Source organism: Propithecus coquereli, unplaced genomic scaffold (genome assembly GCF_000956105.1).
Source record: "Propithecus coquereli isolate 6110/MARCELLA unplaced genomic scaffold, Pcoq_1.0 Scaffold157, whole genome shotgun sequence".
Classification (NCBI taxonomy): domain Eukaryota; kingdom Metazoa; phylum Chordata; class Mammalia; order Primates; family Indriidae; genus Propithecus; species Propithecus coquereli.
The window spans coordinates 4,839,365-4,853,231 of record NW_012140191.1 but is presented as its reverse complement, the minus strand read 5'-3'; the positions used below and the strand labels follow the sequence as shown (position 1 = coordinate 4,853,231).

The 13,867-nt window shown below is 40.3% G+C and overlaps 1 protein-coding gene across 1 annotated transcript in view; it reads right to left on the bottom strand.

Moving 5' to 3' along the window:
- DAPL1 (death associated protein-like 1) overlaps positions 1 to 5,820 on the bottom strand; it is a 25,334-nt gene extending 19,514 nt beyond the window's left edge. The window contains exon 1 of the mRNA XM_012640772.1: positions 5,719 to 5,820. Coding sequence (XP_012496226.1) covers positions 5,719 to 5,776 — 58 coding nt within the window. The 5' untranslated portion in view covers positions 5,777 to 5,820. The remainder of the gene's footprint in view (positions 1 to 5,718) is intronic.
- Positions 5,821 to 13,867: the final 8,047 nt, after the last annotated feature.

Genomic DNA, 13,867 nt, shown 5'->3' with positions numbered 1-13,867 from the left:
GATATAATCATATGGTTTTTCTCATTAACATGGTTAATTATATTAATAGATATCTTGCTATTGAACTATTCTTGCATTCATGGAATAAACTCCATTTGGTCATTTGGATTACCAAGTTTTTAAAAAATTGATTTATATATAAAAGCCTTTCAGTAGAATTGTGTAATGTTAGATTTATTTTAGGAAAGAAAATGCTATCCTCATACACGCTCTGCTTTAAACATCTTCTGAATAGCCCTGGAATACAGGTGAAATAAATCAAGGGAGGGGCTTTTTCAGAAAGAATGTTTGAGGTGCGTGTGCCTCTGTATGAGGGGTGGTGTCTGCTCACAGCACCGCTATCTACTCTACCAAGAACAATCAAGCAGGTCCGGGGCTTCTCGGACATGGGCCTTCAATACACCCCCAGCAGTGTTTTTCATTCTCTTTACAACAAGGGCTTTTCAAATATGACGTGCTGTAGTTATTTTCTTGTTAGCGTTCTCTTTGTTTTCCCTGATGCTATTGTTTCTACACATTTTCTTTCACCTGGACTAGTTATTATCGCCAACTATAGAAGCAATATTGTTATAGGTACAAATGAGAAGACCTTTGGAATATTGAGTTCTGTGCCCCTCATTTGGAAGGACATTGACAATCTGAGGATCTCCAGAGGAGGGTGAGCAGAGTGAAGGGAGCTGTGTCACACGAGGAGCTACGGAACCTGGTAAGACGACTCCTGAAGAAGCAGAGACTCAGGGGAGCTCAGGTGCCACCTTCAAAGATGGGAAGGGCTGCCTGTGGGAGGAGGAGCGTTTCCCGCTGAGGAACTGTCACGTAGGGTCAGATGGCTGTACTCTTTCTAAGCTCTGCGATATTGAGGAAGATCCTTAAGCTCCTCTCAGGCTCAGTTTCCGAATCCTTCAAAAGGGAATAATACTGACTTCTTGTTGTCAGGGTTGTTCTACAGGGTGTCCCGAAAGTTGCCATACATAGGGAAAATGGGAAATTGTAGCTAAATGGACGTTTGTTTACAAAATATTCATTACAAAATTTCACGAAATTTTTTCTTTGTATGGAGACTTTTGGGACACCCTGTATGGAATAGAGGTAACATAAGAACCTTGTGCATCACAGGCAATTAATAATAGTAATTAGTGGTTATTATTATTGATGTTTATTTTATGTTTTTCCAGAAGAGAGAATGAAGACCAAAGGATGGAAGTTCCAGAAAGACAGAGTCTGGCTATAGATAACAGTTTGTGTTTTTCAAAGTGCAATAGATGGCACAGCACAATAATGAGTTCTTCGCCCCTCAATGTATTAAAATGAAGGAAAGAGGTTGACCTGTCATGAACACCTAGGAAAATTTGGGGAAATTCAGTAGAAGTTGAACTAGGTAATCTTGATTATAAAGTCCTGACTGTTATTCCAACTCTTCTCATCTACCTCCAAAAGAAAATCCATCACTGCTCTCTCGTCAGAAAGAACACAGGGCACTTAATAGAGAAATCAATGCCAAAAGAAATAACTGCCTCCCAACCCCTGCTGCAAACATAAGAGTTTTTCATTATTAAGAACAATAAAAGAGACATTTGGGGGGAATAATTAAAAATCCTCTCCCAGAAGATCCCTCCTACCACCCAGCAGTCTTTGAATCCTCTCTCTTATAGGCTATGGGCTCTAACTGGGTGACTTAGAAACTAAGGAAACCACATCTTGAATTTCCACAACACCTTCAAAGACTGGAAGGGCTTGTACCAAGCTTGGTACCAAACTTGTTCTGGTAGGCAATCTCCCTTGGCTATCCATGGAAAGAAGCAGAAAATAATTTCCCCATACGATGGAGGGATGCACTGAGGGATTAAGGCTCTGACCACATTGGGGTGACTGAACCAGATGGAACCTGTTTGTGGGAAGGTCGTCTTCAAAGCTCCGCTGAGAACACTGGTCACACTGGTCTCCTGGGATCTGGATGAGTCATCATTTACAACTCAACACAATCAGGTTCTTGCCCATTTTGTGTATGTCAGGTAAGTCTGACTCAAGAGACCTTTTCAAGGTCTCACTGTATCCGAATCAATACATTTAAATTCATAATCCTTTACACAGCTCCATGTTGGGGACTATCATGCATTTTGAACCTTTGTAGAAAGATCAACTAGAATTGGGCAAAGTAAAATATGATCTAACATTTTAACAGGGCCTTCAGTTCAAATACTTAAGGTAAGACTTTAGGTCCTTTCAATAAGTAAAATGAACTAGAGACAGAAAATGGAAAGAGGAGACATACTCTTTTCAGATAGTTTCATTAGAAAATCTAAATTTACATGGGGAAAATGAAGCTTTGCTTTATTACCTCTGCATAAGAGTTGCACTCTTGTGGCTGGTTGTTTTTTTTTTTAACTTTTTAGTTTAGAATTCTATATAATAATTTTCCAGTTAAGATTTTCCAGCCATTTTGCACAGTTTTTGGTAGAGAGTAGTCAAGATAAACACAAGCCTGAAAGAAAAATTAGCCTTTTTCCTTCACTAATCCATGGAGCACTTACGTGGAAAAGCTGAAAGACACAAAAGTGTGCGCAAACTCTGCCTTGTAGCTGAGAACTTCTATTTGAAGATTTTAATTCAAAGTTTAGATGTTTGCAAAATGCTTACTTTGTGTCTACAGTTGATTTATCATAAAATTTTAGGCTGTCAATCAAGGCCCCACAATCCTCAAGAGAAGGTTGCGGGGCAAAGAGAGGCAGCTTTAGAGCAAGAGAAGGCTTTGGCATGAGGCCACCTTCATTTTCCAATCCCAGATCCACTGCCCACTAGCTGTGTGGCTTGGGGCAAGTCCCCTCACCTCGCTGAGCTTCAGTTTGCTCCTTTGTGAAACATCACCCGCCTGCAGGGCCGCTGTCATATCTCTGTGCTGTACCAGGCACAGGCTGCATTAAGTGAATGGCAGTTGTCCTTGCAGTCATCAAACCCTCGTCCCCGGAGAAGGAGCAGTTAGTCTCAGAACTGCTCTTTTCCGGCTTCCTAGATCTGTCTCTTTCCAACCCCCACATGTTGACTTTTTTTTTCCCCCCAATTACAAGCTTATCAGAGCTTGACTCACATGTTGACTTGAGCAGATGGACTTGAAAGACTGAAGCCCTTCAGGTGTGTGCATGTGTGTTTAAACGACTCTGGTCCTTACGCAGTTATGGTCATTCCCCATTTTCTGTATTAGTTTTACACTTGGGCATACCCCCCTCCAAACTTCCTTCTCTTTTTAACGAGCTAGAAAACCTATTCTCTAGGGATTCAGTGATGACTCCTCTGATGGCTCTGATTCCTTCGGCTTAAACCAAATGAAAAAGTGCAGGAAATACAGAAAAACTTATGAACTATTGCTCTTTTTTCTATTTATCACGCATTTGTCTTCCAAGGATCACCTCCTACTTACCCATTTTTGGTGCTGCTGGTCATGTAATGGGGTTCTTATGAAACTGAGAGCAAGGGGAATCAAGAAAGCAGAAAATTCAAAGCTATGCTCACCAGAGCCCAGGCCACCTCATGTTTAACACAGTCTGGTTTCACAGGGTAATTGTACAACTAGGGCTTGCAGCGATGCAATAATATTAATATACATAAAAGCAGAACTGCTAAGCACTCTACCCGTAGGTGGGAAAGAGATAACAACTGGCCAATTTCTGAGTGGCTTCATTTTTTAACTATGATGGGTCAGGTACATATCGTTTTCCATTGCATTTTCCTTCTGTTCTGACTACTGTCGTAGTGTCTAATGCAGCTGAAACATCAGGATGTCTTGAAATTGGGAAGGATACTTCCTGCTGACAGCGATGTGTTTTACTAGGCCTGCATGTTATGGGGGTTAACATTCATGTGCCAGGTACTTTACATAGGCTCTCTCTTTTAACCATCACAACAACATTATCAGATCAATGTTATTTATTGCATCCTGTTTCGGAGATGAGGAAACTGAGGCTCAGAGATGCGGAAGGAAAGTAAGGTTTAAACCCAGGTCTGTCTGATTCTAAACGCCCTGTCATACCCTCCCCATCATATCACATCGGCTTCCTGCTTTTAGGGATCTGGATTTTGCTTATAAAAATCAGGTGAAAATTTAATAGAATTTTGGCACCTAATTATTTTTTGTTCCATAAATACAATTTTGCATGATTGCAAACTGGTTCAGACTTAAAATATGTAGCAAGACAAGCTGAAGGATGAAGCTTCTTTGTTCCCTTGTGCTCAGTGGGGAGGCAAAAGTCTGCCTTCATCTCCATTCTAATTATCCAAAACCTCTTATCTGTAGTGTCACAGTTCATAATAATTAATTGTCATGCCAGAGGCAGTGTGACATGCTTGATGGAGTCATGGTGTGCTATGTACACAGAGTAATTAGCAATCATTAGTGGTGGGGACGGAAAGTTCCTGGTGGTTTCATTCAAACTTTCATTTGGTTAAGTTTATCTCTGTGTTCTTTGTGCATAAATATAGTTTAGCAAATCAGGTTTTAGCTTAACTGTTTTATGAAGGGTTGGAGTGGAAGCGAAAGGAAGAGAATGATGTTCTTTTTTACTTTATTTGTAAATGAACTTCTCTTCCAATAATTTGCATATATACTTCCTGGCCATTTGTTAGCATCATTACCTTTAAATAGAGATGATGTTAAATATTGCTAAATCCAATAACCAATATAAACCATCAATAGTCTGTCCAAGGAGATCAGGGCATGGAGTCTAGAACTGGAAACTCAGAATTAGTAGTAAAAATTCTGACTCTTGAGCTGGGCTGCCCACGAGAAAGCCACCGAAACCGTGACCGATTTCCATTCTTTGCAAAGGTTACACCTGCCATCACCCTCTGCATCAAAGATGATTAAAATAATCTCGGCCTCAAGGTGCCAAAGAATTATACCAATAAATAAATTTTGCAAATGGAGAAAGGCAAGAAAAGAGCGGTCAAACTTTTGAGGTCTTTCTTAAGGAAACAGGAAGGCAGTTGAAAGAACATGAAATTGACTAAAAGTAGGCCTGCACACTCAGCCAATCTATATGAACATATGGTTAAGCTCGATGAAACCAATCTCCATATTCCAGATAGTCAATATTAATACCATGAATTAAAAACAAAGACAATTGTGGATGTTTTGCAAAGCACCTCGACAGCTACCTTTTCCAGTCAGCCCCCTCCCGTCCCCATGTCCTTATTAAAAAGTGCTTCTCAGCTTGTTGACAGGCAAACCACATCCCTGATAACACTGCCTAACCCAAAGCCTGAGGAGGGAGAGAGAAATGTGGTTACTGTCCTCTGTGCGGAAGGAAGCTGGTTTGCCTGGGTACGAAGTCAGATGATGTACAGGCATCTTGGGGAGACTGAGTCTCAGAGGTGAAACCTCTAGGGAGGAAGGTTTCCATGGTAGCAAGTCACCTTCCAGGTGCAGATGTGTCACTGTGAACCTACAGCCAGGGAGGGAAGGTGCAAACCTCTCTACCCATCCCTTTCCACAAGCACCGACTCCGTTATATTCCCCTATATAATTCGGTTTTATTCCACTGGGGCCTGATAAGCCCCCAGGTGGCTTCATACACAAGTTAAGAAGGATCAAAGACATGGGAGGAAATCAGGCTGCACGAAGTTAAAGTGACCCTGGGGAGGCTGAGGACCTGTGCTCTGCCGGGCGCTCCTGTTGAAGGCTCTGAGGGAAGAGGCAGCGGGACGGAGGGCAGGTGGGCAGCCTACCTGCGGGAGGATGCCCCCCTTTCCGCGGGGACAGCAGGTCTTGCACTTCGTTTGCCATAGCGCGTGCCAGTGCCAGTGCCGGTGCTCTGGAGGCCGAGTGCCAGCTGTGGCTGCCCCACCGCACCCCGGCTTTATACGGGCAGGGGGCGGGGCCCCTTGAGGGCATTGCTGAGCAGCAACAGGGCCTGTCACTCAGCTCTCTGGGAACCTGCAACTCCTTGGCAAGTTTTCTCTTAGAAGAAAACTTTCTTCTTCTTCCCTTCATCTGGGAAGGCAAGGTAGACATCGAAGGAGACAGGATAGTCTTACTTTCTTTCACTGGAGGAAAGGGAGAGGATGTAGCTCTGTGGAATTCTTTTTCTCTCCAACTAGTCTTCCCTCAAGTATGTATAGCGCACCTACAATGTAACAGGCTTTTGTCATATATTGGCATGACAAGGAGGGCAAGACAAGATCTTTGGTTTGAGACATCTGTAGTCTTTCTGAAGAGACAAGAATAGAACAAATCCTTTGTCCCAGTTTTTGCAATTATAAGCATTTATACTAAGAAAATAATTGGAGATGTGTACACAGATTTCTGTGCAGGGATGGTAATCATATATTTCTTTTCCTTTCCTTTTCTTTTTTAGTATTGGTGGGGATCAACATAAAACATTCCCAAATACAGAGGGATAGTTAAATATTAATAAATTAAAACATAGCGGTGGGAGTACTATGTACACATTATAAATCATGTCTCAAATATTTAATGATATGAAAGTATTAATATAACATAGTAAAAAAGGAGGCTAGAAACCAATAGATGCCAATTTTGTAAAAAAGAAAAAGTACAAATTTAAGCTTAGACATTATTGTATCTCCAGTGCCAATCAAAGTTTAGCATACGGCAGACACTTAGAAATATTTCTTTGTTCTTCAATATAATTAAAAACTTTTGCTCTTCAAAAAACACTGTTCAAAAAATGAAGATAAGCTACAAACTGGGAGAAAATATTTGTAGAATACATTTCTGATGAGACACTGGCACTTAGAATATATAAAGCATTCTTACAACTAAATAATAAGAAAACAGACAGCCCAATTAAAAATGGGCAAAAGATTCAAACAAAACTTCACAAAGCGGGGATATTGACAATAGATAAGCACATAGAAAGATGCTCAACATCATTTATCATTAGGGGAATGAAAATTAAAGCCACAATAAAATGCCAGTACATGTGTATTGGAATGGCTCAACTGAAAAAAAAAAGGATAATACAAAATGCTGGTTAAGCAGCAGAGCAACCGGCACTCTCATACATTGCTGATGGGAATGCAAAATGGTATGCACAAAACCTGTGTACACGTTTATAACAGCTCTATTCATCATTGCCAAAAGTTAGAAACAAGCTGAAAGCTCATTGACTGTAGAATAGATAAACAGATTATGATATACCCTTGGAATAGAACACAACTCAGCAATAAAAAAGAACCACACAGATGAATCTCAAAAGCATTGTGCTAAATGGAAGAAGCCAGACAAAAAAAAGTTACTGTATAGTTCCATGCACATGACATTCTTAAAAAGTTGGAACTCTAGGAACAGAAATCAGATCAATGGTAGCCAGAGACAGGGTGTGGGGAGTGGTTTAATTATAAAGGTGGAAGATGGGGCTTTTTGGGAGTGATGGAATATTTTGTAGCTGGGTTGTAGTGGTGGTTGCATTCATCATCCATCGTATATACATCATATTAAAATGGTGAATTTTACTGCATGCAAGATATACCTCAATAAACCAAAATATGTTTATTAAATGAATGGAAATACTGCAAAATGTTAAGAGTGGCTGTCTATAGGTGGGAGTGTTATCTGTTGATTTTTAAAATTTTCTTCCAGTTATTCTGCATTACTTTTTAAACCAATAAAAACCAATATGAATTTTTTTTTCGGGGGGTGGGAAACATGCTAGCATGTTGTGATGGAGGTAGGTGCACACTATGGGAGCAAAGAGAAGGAACATCTATATCACCCAGCAGATATTTTGTGAGCGGCCCTCCCTGCAGGGCCCTGGACTGGGAGCTGGGGTTCACAGGGCACAAAACCCCATGTGTGCTTTCAGCAGATTTCACAGTCTTATGGGGGATGTGGAAGAGATGAGAAGAAGGTAAGAGGATTCTTTCTATGGATGACAAGGTTTATTATGGCAATATTCAATAGAAATTTCTGCGTTAATGTTCTGACCAATATGGTCAGAACAAACCACATGTTCATTTGAACACTTGAAATGTGGCTGGCGCAACTAAGAAACTGAATTAAAAAAATTTTTTTTTGTTTTTGCAAACTGGGAAGAGAGAGTCTCTGGCATGTACCAAAGGTGCTCTCTCTTCCCTGAATTTTTGATTTTATTTAAAATTAAATAGTTTTGATTAATATACATATAAATAGCTATATGTGGCTTATGGCTACAGGATTGGACTGCATAGGTCTTTAGCATAAAACCTAGATGTGCGATTGTTTGTTGCCCAGATCTATTGATTATCTTCTGCATCCGCAAGCTGCAGAAGGCAAGGAGGCAATCAAAGGTCAACCACACATTAGGAGAGTCCACCTAGGACAGCCCAGCTGGTATGGAGGAATGAGTGTTTGGACCAGAACATGTGGATGCCCAAACAAAGAAGGCTTCTCTGGGCAAATGCTTATTGATTTAACCATGAAGTAATGTTAAATGGCTTTCCTTTTCACGTCATTCACGTGCAGAGCCTTCCATATGTGGATGTACGATGTGAACCTCCATGGGGGGATTTAGCAGGCAACATTTCCAGAGCTTTTTTTCACCCTGGAAAGCTTTGTTCTCACAGCCTTGAATAAAAACTCTTAGAATTTGTGTTCTTGAAATCCAAGTTGGAAAATTCTGATCTGAGGTAATGGGAGTGATGGTGTCTAGGAGGTGATGGTGAAAGAGAAGTAACCAAGGACATATGAAGGGCATACGTAAATTAATTAGAATCCACAGGACATCTCCACTCTATTCTACTCCTCCCAACCATAAACATTTAACACGAACAATATAGATGAATAGGTCGTATGCCAACTTGTTTTTCCTTTACCCCCAAATGGAAAATATCTGAAAGTTTATAACAGGACAGGAAAAGGGGATACATAAAAGAGTGGCATAACCTACAAAGAGACAAACCACCTGTTTAACTGTAGAAATGTGAGTAGAGAAGGGGCGAAAGGGAAAATGAGGATAACTGTTTTGCCTTCTGGTGGCCTCGTCCGGCACACTGTTCCCCACTCTGCTGCCCTCTCTGCTTCCACAGGGGTAGGAGGTCCAGAGTCCCAACTCCGGCTCCCTTGTGCATGTTTAGGACTCCGAGTGGTGAGGTCTTCCCTTTCCGATCTTTGTATTAGTCATTAGAAGCCCAGGTTGTTGTGCACGCTGTGAGGTAAGTGGAGCCTGGATTATTTACTTTGGGGATGTATTAGAGCTTTCATCAGCATGAAAGTCTCCTCAAAGAAAGGCAACATGTTATTATCCTTTAAATGGGCTTATAAAGCTCACTTTTAAGAAGGCATTAGTCTAGTTAACTGCAACGGGAGAGTAGTTCATGCCAGCACCGAAGTATTTGGAATTATGCTTCCTAATGCTAAAAGCCTAGTAAAATGGATTCTCACGGTGTTGAGGTTGCCGGAGAGCTTTTTGTCTTTTAAATGAAAGGATAATATAACATTAAATACATTAATCCTATTTCAAAAATCATATAACACTTTTATCACAGTATTGTACTTTCTTCTTTTAATGTCTCTTTATCAAGAGACATTATTACCTTCCCCATGCACTTGTATTTTTGCAGTGTGCATCTCGTTTTTGTATTTTGCTTTTTTCTCTTAACATTATTTACATGCTGTATCTAATGCCAAGTTCTGAAAGTATGAGAAATCTATGTCGGAAATCAAGGGCAAGAAAAGCTAACCCTGGATGGTGACTCTTATGTGGGGAGGCAGTGTCTTAGTTCGTTTTCTGTTGTTTATAAGAGAATATCTGAAACTTGATAATTTATAAAGAAAATGAATTTATGTTTTACAGCTATGGAGGCTGGGGAGTCCGAGGTCTAGGGGTGCATCTGGTGAGGACCTTATTGCTGCTGGGGACTCACTCTCTGCCGCGTCCCAAGGTGGCACAGGCATCACATGGTGAAGGGGCTGAGTGTGCTTATGTGCTCGCTCAGGTCCCTCTTCCTCTTCTCATAAAGCCACTCATTCCCCTCCCATGATAACCCATTAACCCATGAAGCCAGAGTGGATTAATCCATTCACACGAGCAGAGCCCTCATGACCCAATTGTCTCTTAAGGCCTCACCTCCCTTCCAATACTGCCACGTTGGGATTACATCTCAACATGAGTTTTGGAGGGGACATTCAAACCATAGCAGGTGGTTTAGATGGAAGCCCCCTTCTAGGGACCCTGCCCCCTATTTTGTAAGATGCCTCTGAGCTTCCGGGGGCTGCCTGTGCTTACTGGCTTCTTTCCTCCGTTTTTAAGATATGGCATGCCTTCCTCTCTCCTGTCTCCAAAACACTGGGATTTTCCTTTCGTCCAAGGACATTTTTAATTCCTAATACTCTTTAGCAGAAGACTTTCCTCTCTCTTCGTTTGCTGGACCTGAAACAAAGAATCCACGAATGATTTGAAGATGTATGGAAGCATCTTTCCTCTGAGTTATCATACAGACAGATACCTTTGCAAAGGGGGAATTTCTTCAGCAACAAAACGATCGCAATTCTGTGTGCTGGAATGGTATATAAATATAGTTGTGACATTAGCCAATCTTGATAACAAGGTAAACAATGAAGAGTATATTTTTTCCTGCTTTGGGGTCTTGAAATTTTAGTGGTGAGTGTTAGAGCCAAGAGGCAAATAATCTTAACTAGAAGATAATAGTTCACTTTTTTTTTTATTATAGAAACACTTGAGATTAGTGAAAACACTAATTTCCGCAGTACCTTGCCTTTCCCACCTCCTATGAAGCCCAAATTTACTTACTCCATTTTACAGGTGGGAAAAGGTCCTAAAAGGAGATGAAGAGAGGCACATTTGTTGTTAAACAGAACCAGGTGGCAGAGCAGTGATCAGAAGCTGCCATTGATCCATTGCTGGCCCAATCTCTGTTATGGTCCAGGAGGGTGAAACCTGCATCAGGCATCTGAAAAGTCACGCTGGGAATCTATATAACACACCGTTACCAAAATAGCAAAAGAACAGCCCATTTGTCTGAGCAGTGAATGCCAATAGTAAGTTCTGTGCTACAGGGATGTGTACCCCTTCCATGTGTTACAGCTTTTCAGGTGCCTGAGGTTCTGAAAGGAGTTCCAATACATGTAGCCAGACTGGGCCACGAGGAAGGTGCCTTGAAATGTCACCAGCCACCAGCCTTTGTGGGCCAGTGTCTGCTCCACTGTGCCTTCCCACTCCTCCCTGCTGAGGATCCTCCCTGCTTTTCCTATTAAGGGAAAAACTAGAGATGAAGATTCGTACAAAAGGATGTTTTCTCTCTAATTTTTCCCGTTAGTCTATATCAGTTTATTTTCTCCTTAGATTTTATTCGGTATTTTCTCTGTTGTTTCTCCTCTATATGGGCTGTCGGTGGGGTGTGGGGGTCATGAGGGGATGATGTTATGGAGAAAACATTTCCTTGCTCCTTGGGCTTAAGGGACCAAGTCACACTTGCCTGTGGGTGCCTTCTCTCGGTGTCAAACAGGGTTGAGGGGTGAATTTCTGAGCCTGGGACCCCTTTTTAAAAATCTAGGCCCCTCTGGTTATAATATGATTCCCCCCCTCCCCCCGCCCCCTGCCTTCCTCTGCAAGTCTTATTATACTGTAGGGAAAACCCTCCCGTTCATTCATTTATTCAAATACTTGTGTATCTCTCACAGGGCAAAGCCCTGTGTTAAGACTCCTACAGACTAGTCATCTAATTTAATGTCTTCAAAGAGTGTTACATTTTAATTTAATAAACAGGCAATACATTCATTCATATGATTCAAAACTCAAAACATACAAAAGGAAACATAGTGAAAATCTACATGCCCTACTTCACTTCCTACCCTGATTGCTCCTTTCCAATCTCCAGGTCTCCACGCAGGGACAACCAAGTTTATCAGTTTTCCTATGGTATTTCATACATTTAGGAGAAATTTGTGCATACACATTTTTTCCTTTTTATAGCACACGTGGCAATATCCACATACATTATTGTGTACCTAACTTTTTTCACTTACAGAATATCTTGAAGAGAGTTCCCTCATTAGACAGAAAGCTGTGTAATTATTTAGTGAGTCTGTACTCTTTCATTTTGTGGATGGATCAGAATTTATTTTACCAGTGATGAAGATACAAGTTATTTCTAAACTTTTACTGTTCCAAATAATGTTGCAGTGAATAATCTTGTGCAAATGTATCTTGCCTGTGTGTGTCAGTTTATCTATAAGATAAATTCCTAGAAACAGATTGCTGTGTCAAAAGGTATGTGCAATTGTAATACTAATACTGCCAAATTGTTCCCCATAGATGGTTGGAGGGTAGTTCCCACCAGAAATAAATGACACCTTTTCCCCCCAAGTCTTGCCAATATGCCAACTTTGGCTGTTTGTCAAACCGATAGGTAAAACATAGTATTTAATTTTATTTTTATCTACATTTCTCTAAGTTTGAGTGAGGTTGGATATCTTTTAATGCTTAAGATTCATTTGTATTTTCTTTGTTATAAATTATTTATTAATCATGTTGATTCTTCTCTTGGTTTGTTGGTATCTCGGTCATTTTTGTTATTACATTTTAGAAGCTCTTTATAGACTGAAATCGGTGTAGCAAGCAACTCTTTTGATAATTTTCTTGTGTAAATCAGAAAATAGATATAAATTATTGATGTGTCAAAAATCTTCTCTTTGGTTATTTTCAATGCTATTATGTATTCATCAAACAAAACCTTTTTATTATGGGTACTTTCAAACATAAACAGAAGTAGGGAGAATGGCCTCACGAATTCCCATACACTCATTACCCAACGTCAGCAATTACTGACACACGGCCGTCATATTATCCCTATCCTTCTCCCTGCCCTGCCCTGAACCCTCCAGAATTTTCCCTTGCCCCTTGCTTGGACTATTTTGATGTAAAAATTATATAATTCCACCATAATGACTGCTATTGTTTTAAAATATTACAATTATGTCTCCTAAGCACAACTAACAGCCATTCTTTTAATGTCATTAAATATTTAGTCAGTATTCAAATTTGCCTGATTGTCTCACAATTTAGTTGTTACAGATGGTTTGTTCACACCAGAATTGTTTGGATTTAACAGATATATCAACTAAATGCAATGTGTACATTCCAAACAAATGCACACATTGCATTTAGTTGCTATGTTTAAGTCTTTTTTAAACTATAGGGTATCCCTTTCTTAATTTTTTTTTTTTGCAATTATTTGTTGAAGATGCTGGGTCTTTAGTCCTGTAGAATTTGCCACGTTCTGTATTTTGTTGGACTCGTCATGTTGCAGGAACATGTCTTCCTGTTCTCTGTATTTCCTGGTAACTGGTGTTTAGATCTAGAGGCTTGATTAGACTCGTGTTTGATTTGTTTATTTTTGGCAAGTATACTTCAGGGGTGTTATTGTGCACTTCCTGTTGAATCACATAGAGGCACGTAAAGTCTGGTTGTTTCTTTTTGTGTAATGTTGAGGTTGATCTGTCATTTCGGCTGACATTCTGTTTTTAAAGAAGGCTGTTAGGTATAGGAAACAAAATTTTCCTCTCTATAGACAATGAAGTGCCAAAAGAGAAACCCATAACCTCATTTTTGGGAGGAGAGAATACACCATGTGGGTAGCTGGCTTTCACATTTAACATAGTGGGAGACCCACGGGACAAAACTGTGTCCTTTCGACTCACGTTTCCTTTAGTCCTCAGTTCACCATTTTGCTGTCAGGTATTCGTGTGACTTATTTGCTGGCTTACTGTGTCAAAATGTGTTTGGATTTCAGGCATTTTTCTGTCATGTTTTCCTCACTTTGGACTTGGAATAAGAATTTTTTCATCATGCTTATTACGTTATGCTTTCAATGTTTCTGCTAGCTGCATCTAAATTGTTAGTGATAGTTTAGGGGA